At 38.4% G+C, this 13161-nt stretch overlaps 2 protein-coding genes and 1 long non-coding RNA gene across 4 annotated transcripts in view; 1 reads left to right on the top strand and 2 right to left on the bottom strand.

The window, feature by feature from the left end:
- The window catches only part of LOC123880328 (CD63 antigen-like), a 35555-nt gene that overhangs the window by 21727 nt on the left and 667 nt on the right, over positions 1 to 13161 (bottom strand). The window contains exons 2-5 of one of the 2 annotated variants that reach the window (XM_045928403.1): positions 8891 to 9079; positions 8095 to 8265; positions 7102 to 7356; positions 6289 to 6482 (exon numbers count right to left, since the gene is read on the bottom strand). In XM_045928403.1, coding sequence (XP_045784359.1) covers positions 6303 to 6482; positions 7102 to 7356; positions 8095 to 8265; positions 8891 to 9079 — 795 coding nt within the window. In that variant the 3' untranslated portion in view covers positions 6289 to 6302. Of the gene's footprint in view, positions 1 to 5387; positions 6483 to 7101; positions 7357 to 8094; positions 8266 to 8890; positions 9080 to 13161 lie in introns of those variants that run through there. The other variant, XM_045928394.1, reaches the window with a different exon arrangement.
- Positions 38 to 12037, top strand: LOC123880417. The gene is made up of 2 exons (XR_006799242.1): positions 38 to 117; positions 12002 to 12037. It is a non-coding gene; the product is annotated as an uncharacterized LOC123880417 (long non-coding RNA).
- LOC123880314 (CD63 antigen-like) lies at positions 291 to 4179 on the bottom strand. The gene is made up of 5 exons (XM_045928373.1): positions 3968 to 4179; positions 2958 to 3158; positions 2411 to 2572; positions 1716 to 1973; positions 291 to 898 (listed from the first exon to the last, which is right to left on the bottom strand). The coding sequence occupies exons 1-5, from the start codon at positions 4046 to 4048 to the stop codon at positions 713 to 715; spliced, it is 888 nt and encodes a 295-aa protein (XP_045784329.1). The 5' UTR covers positions 4049 to 4179; the 3' UTR covers positions 291 to 712.

Raw genomic sequence — 13161 nt, 5'->3', positions numbered from 1 at the left:
AAAGTTCGCAACTTAAGTACCTAAGTACCTACTTATTGCAAATAAAACATCTGACTGACACTAGAGGTCAACGAACGTTGCGTAGATAGGTGCCGCGGGCTCAATGCCGCGTAGTAGGTGTGGCATTAAACCCGAGTTTTTGCACGCTATACATTGCGGGTTTGAAAAAGTCTAAATCATTTAAATTACAAGTATCAGGTATTGGATTATATTTAGATAAGTACCTAGTATAATAATATCGGTAAATTTATGCCTAGCGTCCTAATCACACCTGTATAATAAAACAACTATTTTTAATTACTGTGTTATTTATTAAACAATGACCGTAATAAAATACAGATTTGTAAACAACAATATAGATACGTTAATCGTATCTTATGAACGACGATTATTTCTATTATCTCGGTTTGTTTTGCACAAATATTAATAATGCTAGTCCATGGTTCAGTCTGTTTTTTCATAAATATAATATGAACCAGGTTTCCCGGAGGATAAAGCAATTTTTACAGGATAAAAAGTAGTCTTCAGAAGAAAACTACCCGTCAAAATCGGTTCAATAGTGTCTAAGTTGTAAACGTCGTCGCGAAAACTTATCAGACGGACATACCTATTTATTTTATTATAGATTAAAAGTGTAATGTGAAGGACATAACATAATAATCTAAACATAGAGTATTTAATAATAAAGTTATAGAAATTAATATGTGATTGTTCAAGCAGTGCTTGACTCATGGGGTGGTATGTAGACGCTGTCATCTGTTTCTTTCTGCTTCTTCGTGTCCTCGCCCTGGCGCGCCAGTATCATGTGCTCCTTAATCTTCCACGAGAACAGACCCCTTTCGCTTTTCACTTTACGGATGCATCTCGCTAACAGCAGTGCAAAAATTATGCCCAACAACTGTAAATACAAGTGAAAATAAAAAATTTATAACACCCCCGTCAAGTGAAGGTTATAGTGACTAGAAAAGAGCTGATAACTTTCAAACGGCTGAACCGATTTTCTTAGATTATAGCTAAGAACACTCTCGATCAAGCCAACTTTCAAACAAAAAAAAATTAGTTCAGGAGCTACGATGCCACAGATAGATACACAGATACACACGTCAAACTTATAACACCCCTCTTTTTGGGTCGGGGGTTAAAAATAAAATTAGGTTAGATGATGCCCGCGACTTCGGGTTTAAAGGTTTTTAAAAATCCCGTGGGAACTCTTTGATATTCCGGGATAAAAAATAGCCTTTGTTCACCCTATTCCAAATATACCTAGATGATGCTCGCAACTTTGTTCACATGGATTTAGGCTTTTATAAAAATTCCGTGGAAACTTTGATTTTTGGGGACAAAAATTAGCTTATATTATGTCTGTCCTTGGCATGCAAGATATTTCTGCATTTATACTTCTATATACCTACCTAACGTCAAAATCGGTTAAACAGCTGGACCGTGAAAAGCTAGCTAGGCATGACAGACAGACAGGCACTTTCGCATTTATAAAAATAGTATGATTTACAATGGTCGATTGGAATAACTTTTTCATCATAATATCAGCCTGCAGATGTCCACCGCTGAACACAGGCCTTACCAAACCAATGCGCACTTGGCCTGCCTGGTGGACCGTGGCTTAAACCGTTACCCTTCAAAGAAAGGGGACCCCTAAGAGGGCAACCATGCTCAATAGTAGAGGGTTGAGATGATGATAGTATAAATGATGTTACCTGAATAAACATGACAGAAATCCCCAGTACTCCAATAACGTTGGCATTCTGCGAGAAAAGGATCACCAATGCAGTCTTACAGCCTCGTTCCCTCATTCTAGAGCAGATTTCCGTTCCCGGGAGGCTGCAGCAAGTTTGAGGTACAGTTATCGCCACACGGTCACCACCAGTGGGCGTTGGGACTAGCGTTGTGGAGTGGTTGCTTGTGAACTCCACATTGGCGTAGTCGGCGTAGGAGTCGCCGCCACAACAGTTGAGCTGGGAATACAAATGCCTGTGTGTATAGTTTGACATTTTATAGCACATCAACGTTAATAGAATTCCAGCGTCGGAACTTTTCAGCGTTAAAGTAAAGTGGGCCTAAAAACCCTCGTTTTAAAGCTTAAGTTTGTCTATAGCTCTAGCTGTACATGTACATTGTACACCGTGCTCTGTAGTGAGAAAGTGATGGGCTAATCATGATGAGCAATATCCAAAATATAGTTGATACTCATATCGGCCGTACCGAACCTATTCGAGGTCCTTTTTCAAGCAGAGCCTCTGTGAAAAAGGACCCCGAATGGATTTGAAACTAATAAGGCTTACTTCGACTAACCACGTGAGTAGGTACAGCTGGTATCATGTATATTTAAGTATAATTAAATTCTCAAAATTAAAAAATTAATATAGTTAAATACACTAATGAATACACTTACAGACACTTGAAGCCGATCGATTTCCATTTCAATTTCTGGATCCGACGCGTATTGGGAAATAGGTATGTATAAAAGGTCCCGTATGGTCCCTGCATCCAATGTGAAGGCCAGTATGATCACAACCAACTTCAGTAAGAGCATAATTGTCAAAAGTAATGCATACTGAAAAATAAAAAAGTAGAATGGAACAGAACAGATACAACTCTTGCCCTTGACTGCAATCTCACCTGTTGGTAAGTGATGATGCAGTCTAAAATGGAAGCGAGCTAACATGGAAGGGTTACCTATGGCATTTTTTATTAAACCCTTCTACACGGCATCTTACCGGAACGCTAAATCGCTTGGTGGCACGGCTTTGCTAGTAAGGTGGTAACTATAGCAACGGCCGAAGCCTCCCACCAGACCAGACCAGAGGAAATTTAGAAATCATTAAATTTCTCCTGCCGGGAATTGAACCCGGAACCTCCCACTGATAAGAACACAACGCTCACCACTGCACCAGGTAGTTCTTCAAAATCCCTGCTGACGATGAAGTTGTAATACGTACCAAATTCACCATGCAAGTGCTCTGCTTCAAGCTGCCGAAAAATCCGAAGAGTGTGACAATGAGGAGGAACATGCCCAGCAGAATGCAGAGTAGAGAGGGCGAGAACAACCGTCCGGTTTTGGCGCCCTCGTAGAAGAACGAAAACGTGTGATAATGGGCATATACCGAGAATCCCAACGCGATCATGAGCCCGGCGATTATCTAAAATAGAGCGATTTATTAGTCACTAGCTTGTGCCCGCGACTTTGTCCACGTGGCCTACACTTTCAAACCCCTATTTTACCCCTTTAGGGGTTGAATTTTACAAAATCATTTCTTAGCATGTCTACGTCATAATAGCTATATGCATGCCTCAACCCAATCCGTCCAGTAGTTTGAGCTGTGCCTTGACAGATCAGTCAGTCAGTCAGCATTTTGTTTTATAATATTTAGAAGAAGACTAAAAGAAGTAGATTTTGACTATAATATTTAGAGGAAGACTAGATTTTGCCCGCGGGATCTCTTTTCGGGATAAAATAAGCTATTTCCATTCCAAACAGTCAAATCGGTTCAGTCATTGTAGCGTGATTAAGCCCGCTCTTCACTCGCGAACACCGCGATACAATAATGTCTATGGTTTCGCAGCATGGCTCGGTTGATTCTGATATCGGTTTTGCTATCTATGACAAACTAGGGGCAGACTAACTAGACTGAAAAATAAATTTTAAAATAAAATTAGTTAGACTGTCAAAAGAAGCAAGTGTCCAGGGTTAGCCATGTGGACTGTGTTAGTATCTAACATTTGTGACGCAGAGGTCACGCGCGAATCGCGGAAGAATCCATGGCTAAGATTTGCGCGTGAGTGAAGAGCGGACTTAAAACGTATAAAACTGTTCTAAAGAACAAACACTTTGTCTAGAATTATAGATTTGTTTTATCTATAAATGATAATTAAGTGTAAGGATCTAGAGATAAGAGTCAACATAGGTAAACAATAGAATAAGTGGTGAAATGTTTGGTCTGGTACTTACTATAAACATTGTTGTAATCGTCAAGAGTAGAAATCTTACAGATTTCATGCTGTATTCCGCTTCAGACTTGTTGAACTTCATTTTGCGTCGTCACCACTGACATATAAGAACGTATTGGAGCTAGGCTGTCTCTGGAACTGTCTAAGTACTAGTGTTTTCGATAAACAAATATCACTGATAAAGTTTTGATAGTAGATAACGACTGGCATACGTACTCAGATTAGCATGTTCAGCTAATGATTTTTATGAAGCAGTACCTGCCCTTAGTATGAGTTTCTCATCTCGAAAACGTTAATAGATTTCGATATACGTAACGATGATTTCGCACATCGAAAGACTGGGGCAGATACTAGACAGATTCTGCGGGTACTTCCCTGACTGAGTGTCTTCAGCTTGCTGATGCTTTGAGCTATGTTCTACGGATTTCCTCATTTCGGATCTTATCCTTCAAGGAAATATCGAGCGTCTATTGAAAAAAGTCCCGATCAAAAAAGTTATTGGTTTCCTTTTAAGAATTTCTGAATCGCAACCTGGAGTTTGAAGTTGACGGTGCATCGGAAAACACGTAACGGTAAAGCCGTTGGTCCTGCGCCTGATGTCTCTCCGTTCGTGTTGGATCGCCGTCCCATTTCGTTGGACAGTGAGACCGTGTTTGCACACATACTCGTACTATAATATCATCTCCTGCGTAGTTGGTTTGTGTCCGCTAAGATTGGCTGCCATAGCCAACATTCCTTGGAACTGTTAGGAGGTCCTATCTATAGTTCACGACAAGTCGAGAAGGCAATCAAGGTATGAGGGGCGGGTGTGTGGAGCATACCACCCCGATTACTTTCTCGACCTGTCGCGTACTGTATTTTATTCTACTCTACGAGTCCATAGACAATATTATACGGGTCCCTTCAACAATCACAACTAGAACAAATCAAAGACAATCACACTATTTACAGGAAATGATGCAGCCTAATGTGGAGCGCGCCTGCCCCGAAGGTGCCATTTATTCTTCTTTTGAAGGTATTATACCTAGTGGGAAAAACCGAAGCCGGAAGGGCATTTCATCTTATTCTAGCAGTGCGTACCTACTAGAAACGCGGAAGCAAATCGCTTCGTGCGTGTACTTTTAGTATGTCATATTATTTTCTAAAATTATTTCTAAAATCACACTAATATTATAAAGGTGAAAGTTTGTATGTGTGTGTGTGTGTGTGTGTATGTTTGTTACTCCTTCACGCAAAAACTACTGGACGGATTTGGCTGAAATTCGGAATGGAGATAGATAATATCCTGGATTAGCACATAGGCTACTTTTTATCTCGGAAAACCAAAGAGTTCCCACGGGATTTCGAAAAACCTTAATCCACGCTGATGAAGTCGCGGGCGTCAGCTAGTTATTAATAAAATAAAAATGCGAGTAGAGTAGTAAATTATATTTAGTTTATTAATGGTAACTATAGGTATAATACGTTTTGTGACATTTTTAAAAATTTTAACAAACATTGATCCTAAACTCTTATGATTAGGTACCTAATATTATTATTATTAAACCAACCTTGCGATAACTATATACCCATAGTACGCAACAGGTCGACTCGGCAATGATTGCCATGTCGACCTGTCGCGAACTATATATGACTCCATTTATCTAAATGTCCAAATATTTAGTCTTTATGTAGATAAGAAATTATATTTTTATATTTCCGATTATTATAATATATATTTATATGAAATTGAAAGCTTAAAAACAATAAATACCTACCTACACATGATTTGGTTCAATTATTTTCTATCCTTAATTTACAAATAATTATTACTTACTGCAACTTTTGTTCACAACACAGGATAGGTACAATATTTTGTATATGAATGGAAAAACTTAACTTTCACTTAACATACACGATCAAGCGTGCAACGTAGTTAAATAGACGTCTAATTTTAACCGATTACACCGTCAAGTTTACCTACTGGTTGAATGACGCTTCAATTCCGCATTATCAACATTAAAATAATATTATTAGTAGTATTAATAGTCGACAATGTAATGAACTTTGTATTTACCATTTACTATTAGGTAAAATATATTTGCAACACCATTGCATGGCAAATGTTGTGATACTTTCTAACTAAATTATTACAGCAAATAAATGATTGATTGATTAATCATGTATGGCCAGCGTTGCAACAATTGATATAGAAGACGAAACTATCGTGAAGATAAATGCTGCTCATGTGTTTGTGGATGTACATGTGATTCGTGAGCATGTTAATACCAACGGTCATATAAATTTATTGCCACTAACAAAAATCGAATTGTATTAAATCACAGTGATTCCAGGCTTTAAGCGGTAGCTTGTCCTTGGAAGGGGACGTAGACAACTGGCTTTTGCTCTTTCTCAGGGTTAAGAGAGGTGTAAGCGTTGATCATGCGCTCCTGGATCTCCCACCGCCTGCGCTCGCGCTCATTCTTCGCCTTTCGAATGGCACTGGCCAGCGAGAATGAAAACACTATGCCGATTATCTGGAAATACACAACAAAACACAAATCAATAAGTAAGACTATAGGAGAGTGAAATAGAGTGAGGGAACTCTCGATTCGATCCTGAATTGACGTTAACTATCATCTCTGACACTAGTTTGCTAAAGTTTGACAGAATATTCAGTGTGATTGATGATGATGATGCATTGGTATTCACACTTTCGCTATCGGCCAAAATCAATTAGAATACCATAAATTTAGCCAGTCACACTAAACGGCACCCCCCTGCATTCGGGTGCCTTCAGCGTCAATAACGCATTATCATCAACAGAATCGAAGAAGATAAATAGGAGTTTCTTGACAATTACTGGCAAGTGGTGAGCGCATCAGCGGTCTTATGACCGCAAAGGCGATTTTGTAAATTTATAATTTCCAAATTATCTCTGGTCTGGTCTGGACAAGCCTCGGTCATGTCTAATTACGACACAGCAAAGCGATTTAACATTGCGGTACAATACCGCATAGATACCGCATAGAAAAAGGTAAAAACTGCTATACCCTTCCCTCCAGTTGGAGGGAGGGGTATAGCAGTTTCTCTTAGACTAGACTTCATCATCAAATTTTCGTTACGGCAAAGGGTGTTTGAGGTTCTTAAGCTTACCTGTATGAATGCAATAGTCATAGCACCAGCACCAATAAGCCCCGCGCTCTGGTAGATCAAGTAAGTGATCCTCGGAAGGCATCCGTTGGCGTACAGCTTCAAGCACTCCTGGACCTCGGTTTCCCCGACGATCTCGTAGCGGGTCTGCGCGCAGCAAGAGTACGGTACTGTGATGTTGGAGACTGCAATGCCGGAATGTCCGTCAGATGGGACGTCTCCCCAGTCCAAGTAACTGTCTACTCCGCAACAGTTGAGCTGAAATTTTAATAATTGATTGATATGTAATTTTTTTTTAATAGTAAAATTATAAAAGAGTACAAAGATTGCCGTAAAGATATGTAAAAGGAAACAGGTAGTGACTTATTGACAAAATTACTTATATCATTCAACGTCTCAACCCGCTGAGTCGAAACCAACAGAACTGAGCTAACCTAAGCTAATGGGTCTAATAATTGATTTTAGATTTTACATGTATCTAAGTATGTTCTCCCTAAAACTATCTACAGACTTCTAAGAAAGGATTTTCAGAGACTCCACTAAGGTAAATAACTGTCTTGTCTAAATGAATGTATATGTGAAGACAAGGTTTCGCATGGGTGGTATATCTCTGCAAAGTCTGGATGAGCCAACTAGTTAATTATAACCAGGCACAATCACGCGTAGTCGCATTTGCGACGTACAAGTATACAGTCACTATGTGCAGAACTCCTGTAACACCAAAGCTTCTCTTAAATTCTGCAGTTATTCCTGAGGTAGAAAATAAGAGATAAAAGGAGACTTACATTAAACAGGAGGAAGTCAAACCTTATAATTTTATTATTTATTTATCAAGCCGTCTTCAATCTCTAGGGTTGTGTAGTAGATATAAGGGTAGTGCACAGGATAACGGAAACAAAGGCAGTTACGATTTCTCACAAGTTCTGACCCAGCATGGTCTGTGCACAGAACGTAATGCCTTGAAGTAAAATGACAGACAATATATGTAATACGTACTCTTGACTGGATGAAGTCAAAGCCGTCTTCGACCTCAGGGTTCGTGTAGTATGAGGGCAGGGTCTCGCGTAGGTTCTGGTCCAGCATGTCCGCCACTTGGGCGCGCAAGACGTACGCAGCAATGGCCGCCGAAATCTCCAGTACTAGCACCAGACTTAGGACCACTGCGAACTGAAATAATAAAATATACCTACATTTTATTATTTGATATAGTAACTACCTAGGTAGGTACTCGTAAGGCAGTTTCCGAGAATAACGGTGAATCAATTTTGTGAAATATTTACCTACTGATAAAGGTAGGTGACTTCGATTTAAATTCCTATCGCATTTTCCTTATCAGGAATTTTCTTGGCCGGATATAGAAGAAAATTATTAGATTAAAACAACTACTTATAATATTATTTGTTTGTTGTTGAGATGTAGGTGGAGATTTGGCGTAGGTGAGTTATGTATATTATATACCTACTTGAATAATCACACACACAAAACCTTCGGTATAGGTAATGACGTGACGACAAGGTTTTCCTATGAATCCAGAGCGATAGGATTATTTTGTTTAAATATTCCATATTATCCTTTTCAGCTTACCGCGCTATCTATTCATTTATTTAAATTTTTCATGTACCAAAATTGTAGTTACAAACTAACAATAAATTAAGTTACATTGGAAATGCTTATCTCTAAACAGAGATTTCTTACAGCTTCCTAATCAAGGTTTTGAGTATTTCAGACTGCATCTATTTAACCAAGTCACTGAATCGAGACTAAAGACATCGAATAAGTAGGGTCGACTTACAATGTTGACCAAGCAGGTGCTCTCCTTCAACGCGCCGATGCACCCGAAGAGCGACACGAACAGCATGATGACTCCGATGACGATGATGAAGGTGGCCGGCGAGAACAGCTGCGAGTCGAGGAAGAACGACACATCGTAGTAGATCGCGTATATCGTCGTGCCCACTGAGATTATTAGCGCCGATGTTAACTGGAATCAATAATATTCATTATATTATAATAATTTAAAAAAAAACCCCCCGCAGAAATCATTTTTGCGCTACAACTATAGTAGGTACGCCAATAGTTTCTGCTCGTAATTTGTCTTCATTGGCTAGTCAAAGTAGTAACAACAATGATATTAGAAGAAATTATTCTAATATCATTGAGTAGTAAGTAGTAGGTAAGTAGCAAGAGTTCAAGGATGATAAGGATATGATGAAGATCTATAGAGCGAATTTTGACTTTGCGTTTCAGTTAAAACGAGACTTATGCCAGCGATACAGCTCTATAGATTTCAACCTTAGAGAGGTAAAACTTGAAAGTGTCTAATGGGAATTAGCGGGATGATGAATGATGATGAATCCTGAAAAATAGTAAAAAAAATTCCATGGAGAAGCGCGTAAGAAGGGCAAACTAGTTCTGTTTATGTTTTTATAAGTACACACATAACTAATATAAGTAAATAGGAAATAGGTAGGCGTAATAATATTATGTGCGTAAAGTCGAAAACATCCTACGAAACGCGAATTACTCAATGAGTTATTTCTATTGGCTTCAAATAGGTAGCATGGTATGCATACATATTGAATAGCATGCTAGAACAGGCGTCAGGTTAACCACGACCTTGGTAGTGGCTACAAGGACAAGCAACCTGAGGTTATAAAGCCACCCAAGTCGCGTACCTACATACTGTTATTGATTTTTCTTGCTGTGTCAAGAATATTTGTACCTTTGTATGAGTTTTAAACACACTTGACGAGAACGACCTCTCGTGGGGTAGCGATTGGTGGAAGGTCCTGGGTGCGATTCTCGACTAAATCAATTTTAGGAACACACCTACTCATGACGCTCATTCTGGCATCATTTCAATCCTTGAACTTGGTCACGATCAGACTGATGCCAGATTGATGACTGACGAAGCAACCTAACCTAACCTAACCTAACTTGGTTGCTGACTGTACCTAGGTATACCAAGAATTCAATTTAAAACACATATTTTCTATTATTGAACTTGTTAGCTGTTATCTTTTATGTTCATATATACCTACCTACATAGGCAGGTATCATAGCAATTGACATCACGGTTTAATGAATAAGGGCATTTGTTGTCATTATGAGTCACTATTATAAAATCTATGTTGAAGTCTTTATTATCATGTCTTTGATAAGTGTAGGTTGGACACACTCTAATAGTATTACAATACGCGTCACGAAAGTTGAAAAATTGATTGATTATTACGGCGCTCGGCGAACTTTTTGACAACCAAATACTGTAAATATGCAGTAGACACAGTACATCCACATAGACTTTTCTTACTCTGCAGTACAACTCTTCATGGTAGATAACGATTAAAATGATGGATCATATAGTAAATAAGGTGACCCTTCCAAAATCAATGGTAAATAAAGCCGAAGGGACAGACAGTCTGTATTACTCAGTAGTAATTAAGGAAAACAAATTATATTTTATTAACGATATATATTTATTGATAAGTAAAGATAGATTGTACTAAGTATAGAAAATGAGTAAAATGGGAATACGTAGGCATCTATTGCGATACCTAATATATTATATTGATCGTTTGAACATGTTTTGTTTTCAATATTTACACCAATTTCAACGGTAAGTACCTACCTATTATATCAAAGTTACACAATGCGAGTTTGTTTGCGCTGGCCCGGAAAATTCGCATGGCTATGCCAAGCTAAGGTAAGTATTTACTGTGATAAAATTAACATTACTGTAATAATTACCTAAGGTACCTATGGCTTGACAGTCACAGAGGCCGCTGATAGAGCAAGAATTACCCCAGTGCCGCCAGACGTTTCTCTTTTTCTGATTTTAAAAAAATATGTGTGATGGAGTAGTGTTAAATCCTGTATCAGCTACTGAAATACCTATTTAAACAATTTACTTACTTTTCTGTCTGACTGTTTGACTGCTAATTTTCATGTAGGTATGTTTTACAGAATATTGTAAATAATTAATATTCAGTACTGCCAGACATTTCCTGCCCGCAGTAATTACCGCCAGACGCTAAAAATAACATAGTTTATCTTACTTTTAGCCCGATCGGTGATTATTATATTGTGATACTCAGGAAATATACATAAAAAACAACACTCAGACATTAAGAAAAGTGAGTAAGTATTGTTTTTACGTGCCTTTAACAACTAATATCTTTAAAATTACCTTGGAATCTGATGTAGTGCGTACATTACTAGCACTACTCTAGTCTCTATCCCACACATTTTGTTTTTAGAAAATAAGGAACGTCTGGCGGCAGTGGGATCTTGGACCAGAGACCAACAACTATTGAAGTTACTATAGAACTGTAGAAAGATTTTGTTTATTCAAAGCCAAATAAACTTTTATAAGAAGGTATAGTGCGTGACAGGTTGAGATGGCAACCGGGGTGGGGAGTCGGGACGCCCCGCACACCCGCACAGCCCTCGCGATAACCCGCTGCGAGAGAGTGCGGGTGACGTGCGGGTGTACGGGGCGTCCCCCCGCCTCATACCCCGATTGCCATCTCAATCTATCGCGTAACTACTATAGGCACGTTTGAATCGTCAAATGATCTACCACTGGTTCAGAATGGTCGAGAAGAGCCACCAGGAAATTCAGACAAAACTGCTATAAAATGGTAAATTCATGCATTTTTTCCGACTGCGCCAGAAGGAGGTTAATGTTTTTAATTGTATTTTCCTGTTGATAAGGATGATACAGATCAACGACATGTCACACGACAAAAAGTTGCTTAACCTTCAGAAGCTTAAAATTTAAAAAAAAAACTGTAGTTTTTAAGTTTGCAATGCATTGCAGATTAATACATCTGACTGACGGCAGAGGTCAACACTCAACGAACGTTGCATAGTTGGGTGCCGCGGGGTCAATGCCACATCCTAGGCGGAGCATTGACCCTGAGTTTTGCACGCTGTACATTGCGGGCTTGCAAAGTACTAAATCACTAAAACTACAACTAAGGCAAATGATTTTTGCCACTTATTGGATTGTGTTTCGTTAGTTTAATAATAGAGCTCAGTTTTCGCTAGCGTTCTCATTAAGTTCACCCTATATAATCGTGTATGTCCGTCTATCTAAAAACTGTATTAGGTATGCTTATTAAATACTTATGTATATTGTGTTTCATTATGGGGACTGTGAAGATAATAATAAATATATAATACGTAAAAAAATGAGTTCTCACGAGCTATTATAAATGTATGTATAATCTCAAAAGTACGATTTTAGTCCTTATTTTAAAGGTAAACCGTACTTTTGATATGAAAATTGACCTATAACGTTAAAATGGCGCGTGAGAAGTTATTTGTACGGACTATACTAGCTGATGTCATAAAAATAATACAAAGATCGTGATAGCAGACATGAGACAACGCGATAATTTGTCTTGTTTACGTCATCCAGTCTATCTTTAGTTCAACCATTTAACGGACTATTGAAATTGACTACTCTATTTCCTCATTGTAGGTAGCTATCAGATTAAAGTACTAGGTAGTCAGGTACTTAATGTTTTTTCTCGATTTTCTAATCAATTTGGCTAAATAACTATACCTACTTACCATAACTTTACCGTAAATAAGTAAACATCGTTGGGAAACCTGTATGCCTCAAAGTTCTCCATATTTAGTCTCCCGATCTGCACTTGGCCAGCGTGATAAACCACCTATGGCCAAAACCTTCTCATTCTAAAGGAGGGCTGTCCTCAGTAGTGAGCCAGCGATCGGTTGATGTTGATGATGTTACTTTATTTGAAAGATCGATGGGTAGGTACCTACTCACAATCTATTCGCATTTTACATATTAGTTAAAGGAAGGCCGAATTAATTAGGAATAGGTACAAAAGTCCCTATACGTGCTACAGCGTATATCTTAATACACGCATAGTATCTAGGTAAACTGTAATGATACTATCCGATTTCACCAACGTAAAATAAGTCTTATCCAAGAGTAAATTGGATATTTTGGTGGGTTTTCAATACATAACTTAAAATTTAAAAGACCCCCGACACAGAAACCTCTAAAAGAAAACTAGAAATGAGCTTATA

This window comes from Maniola jurtina, chromosome 3, assembly GCF_905333055.1.
Source record: "Maniola jurtina chromosome 3, ilManJurt1.1, whole genome shotgun sequence".
Taxonomy (NCBI): domain Eukaryota; kingdom Metazoa; phylum Arthropoda; class Insecta; order Lepidoptera; family Nymphalidae; genus Maniola; species Maniola jurtina.
The sequence above is the reverse complement of the archived record's forward strand: the minus strand, read 5'-3'. Positions and strand labels throughout refer to the sequence as shown.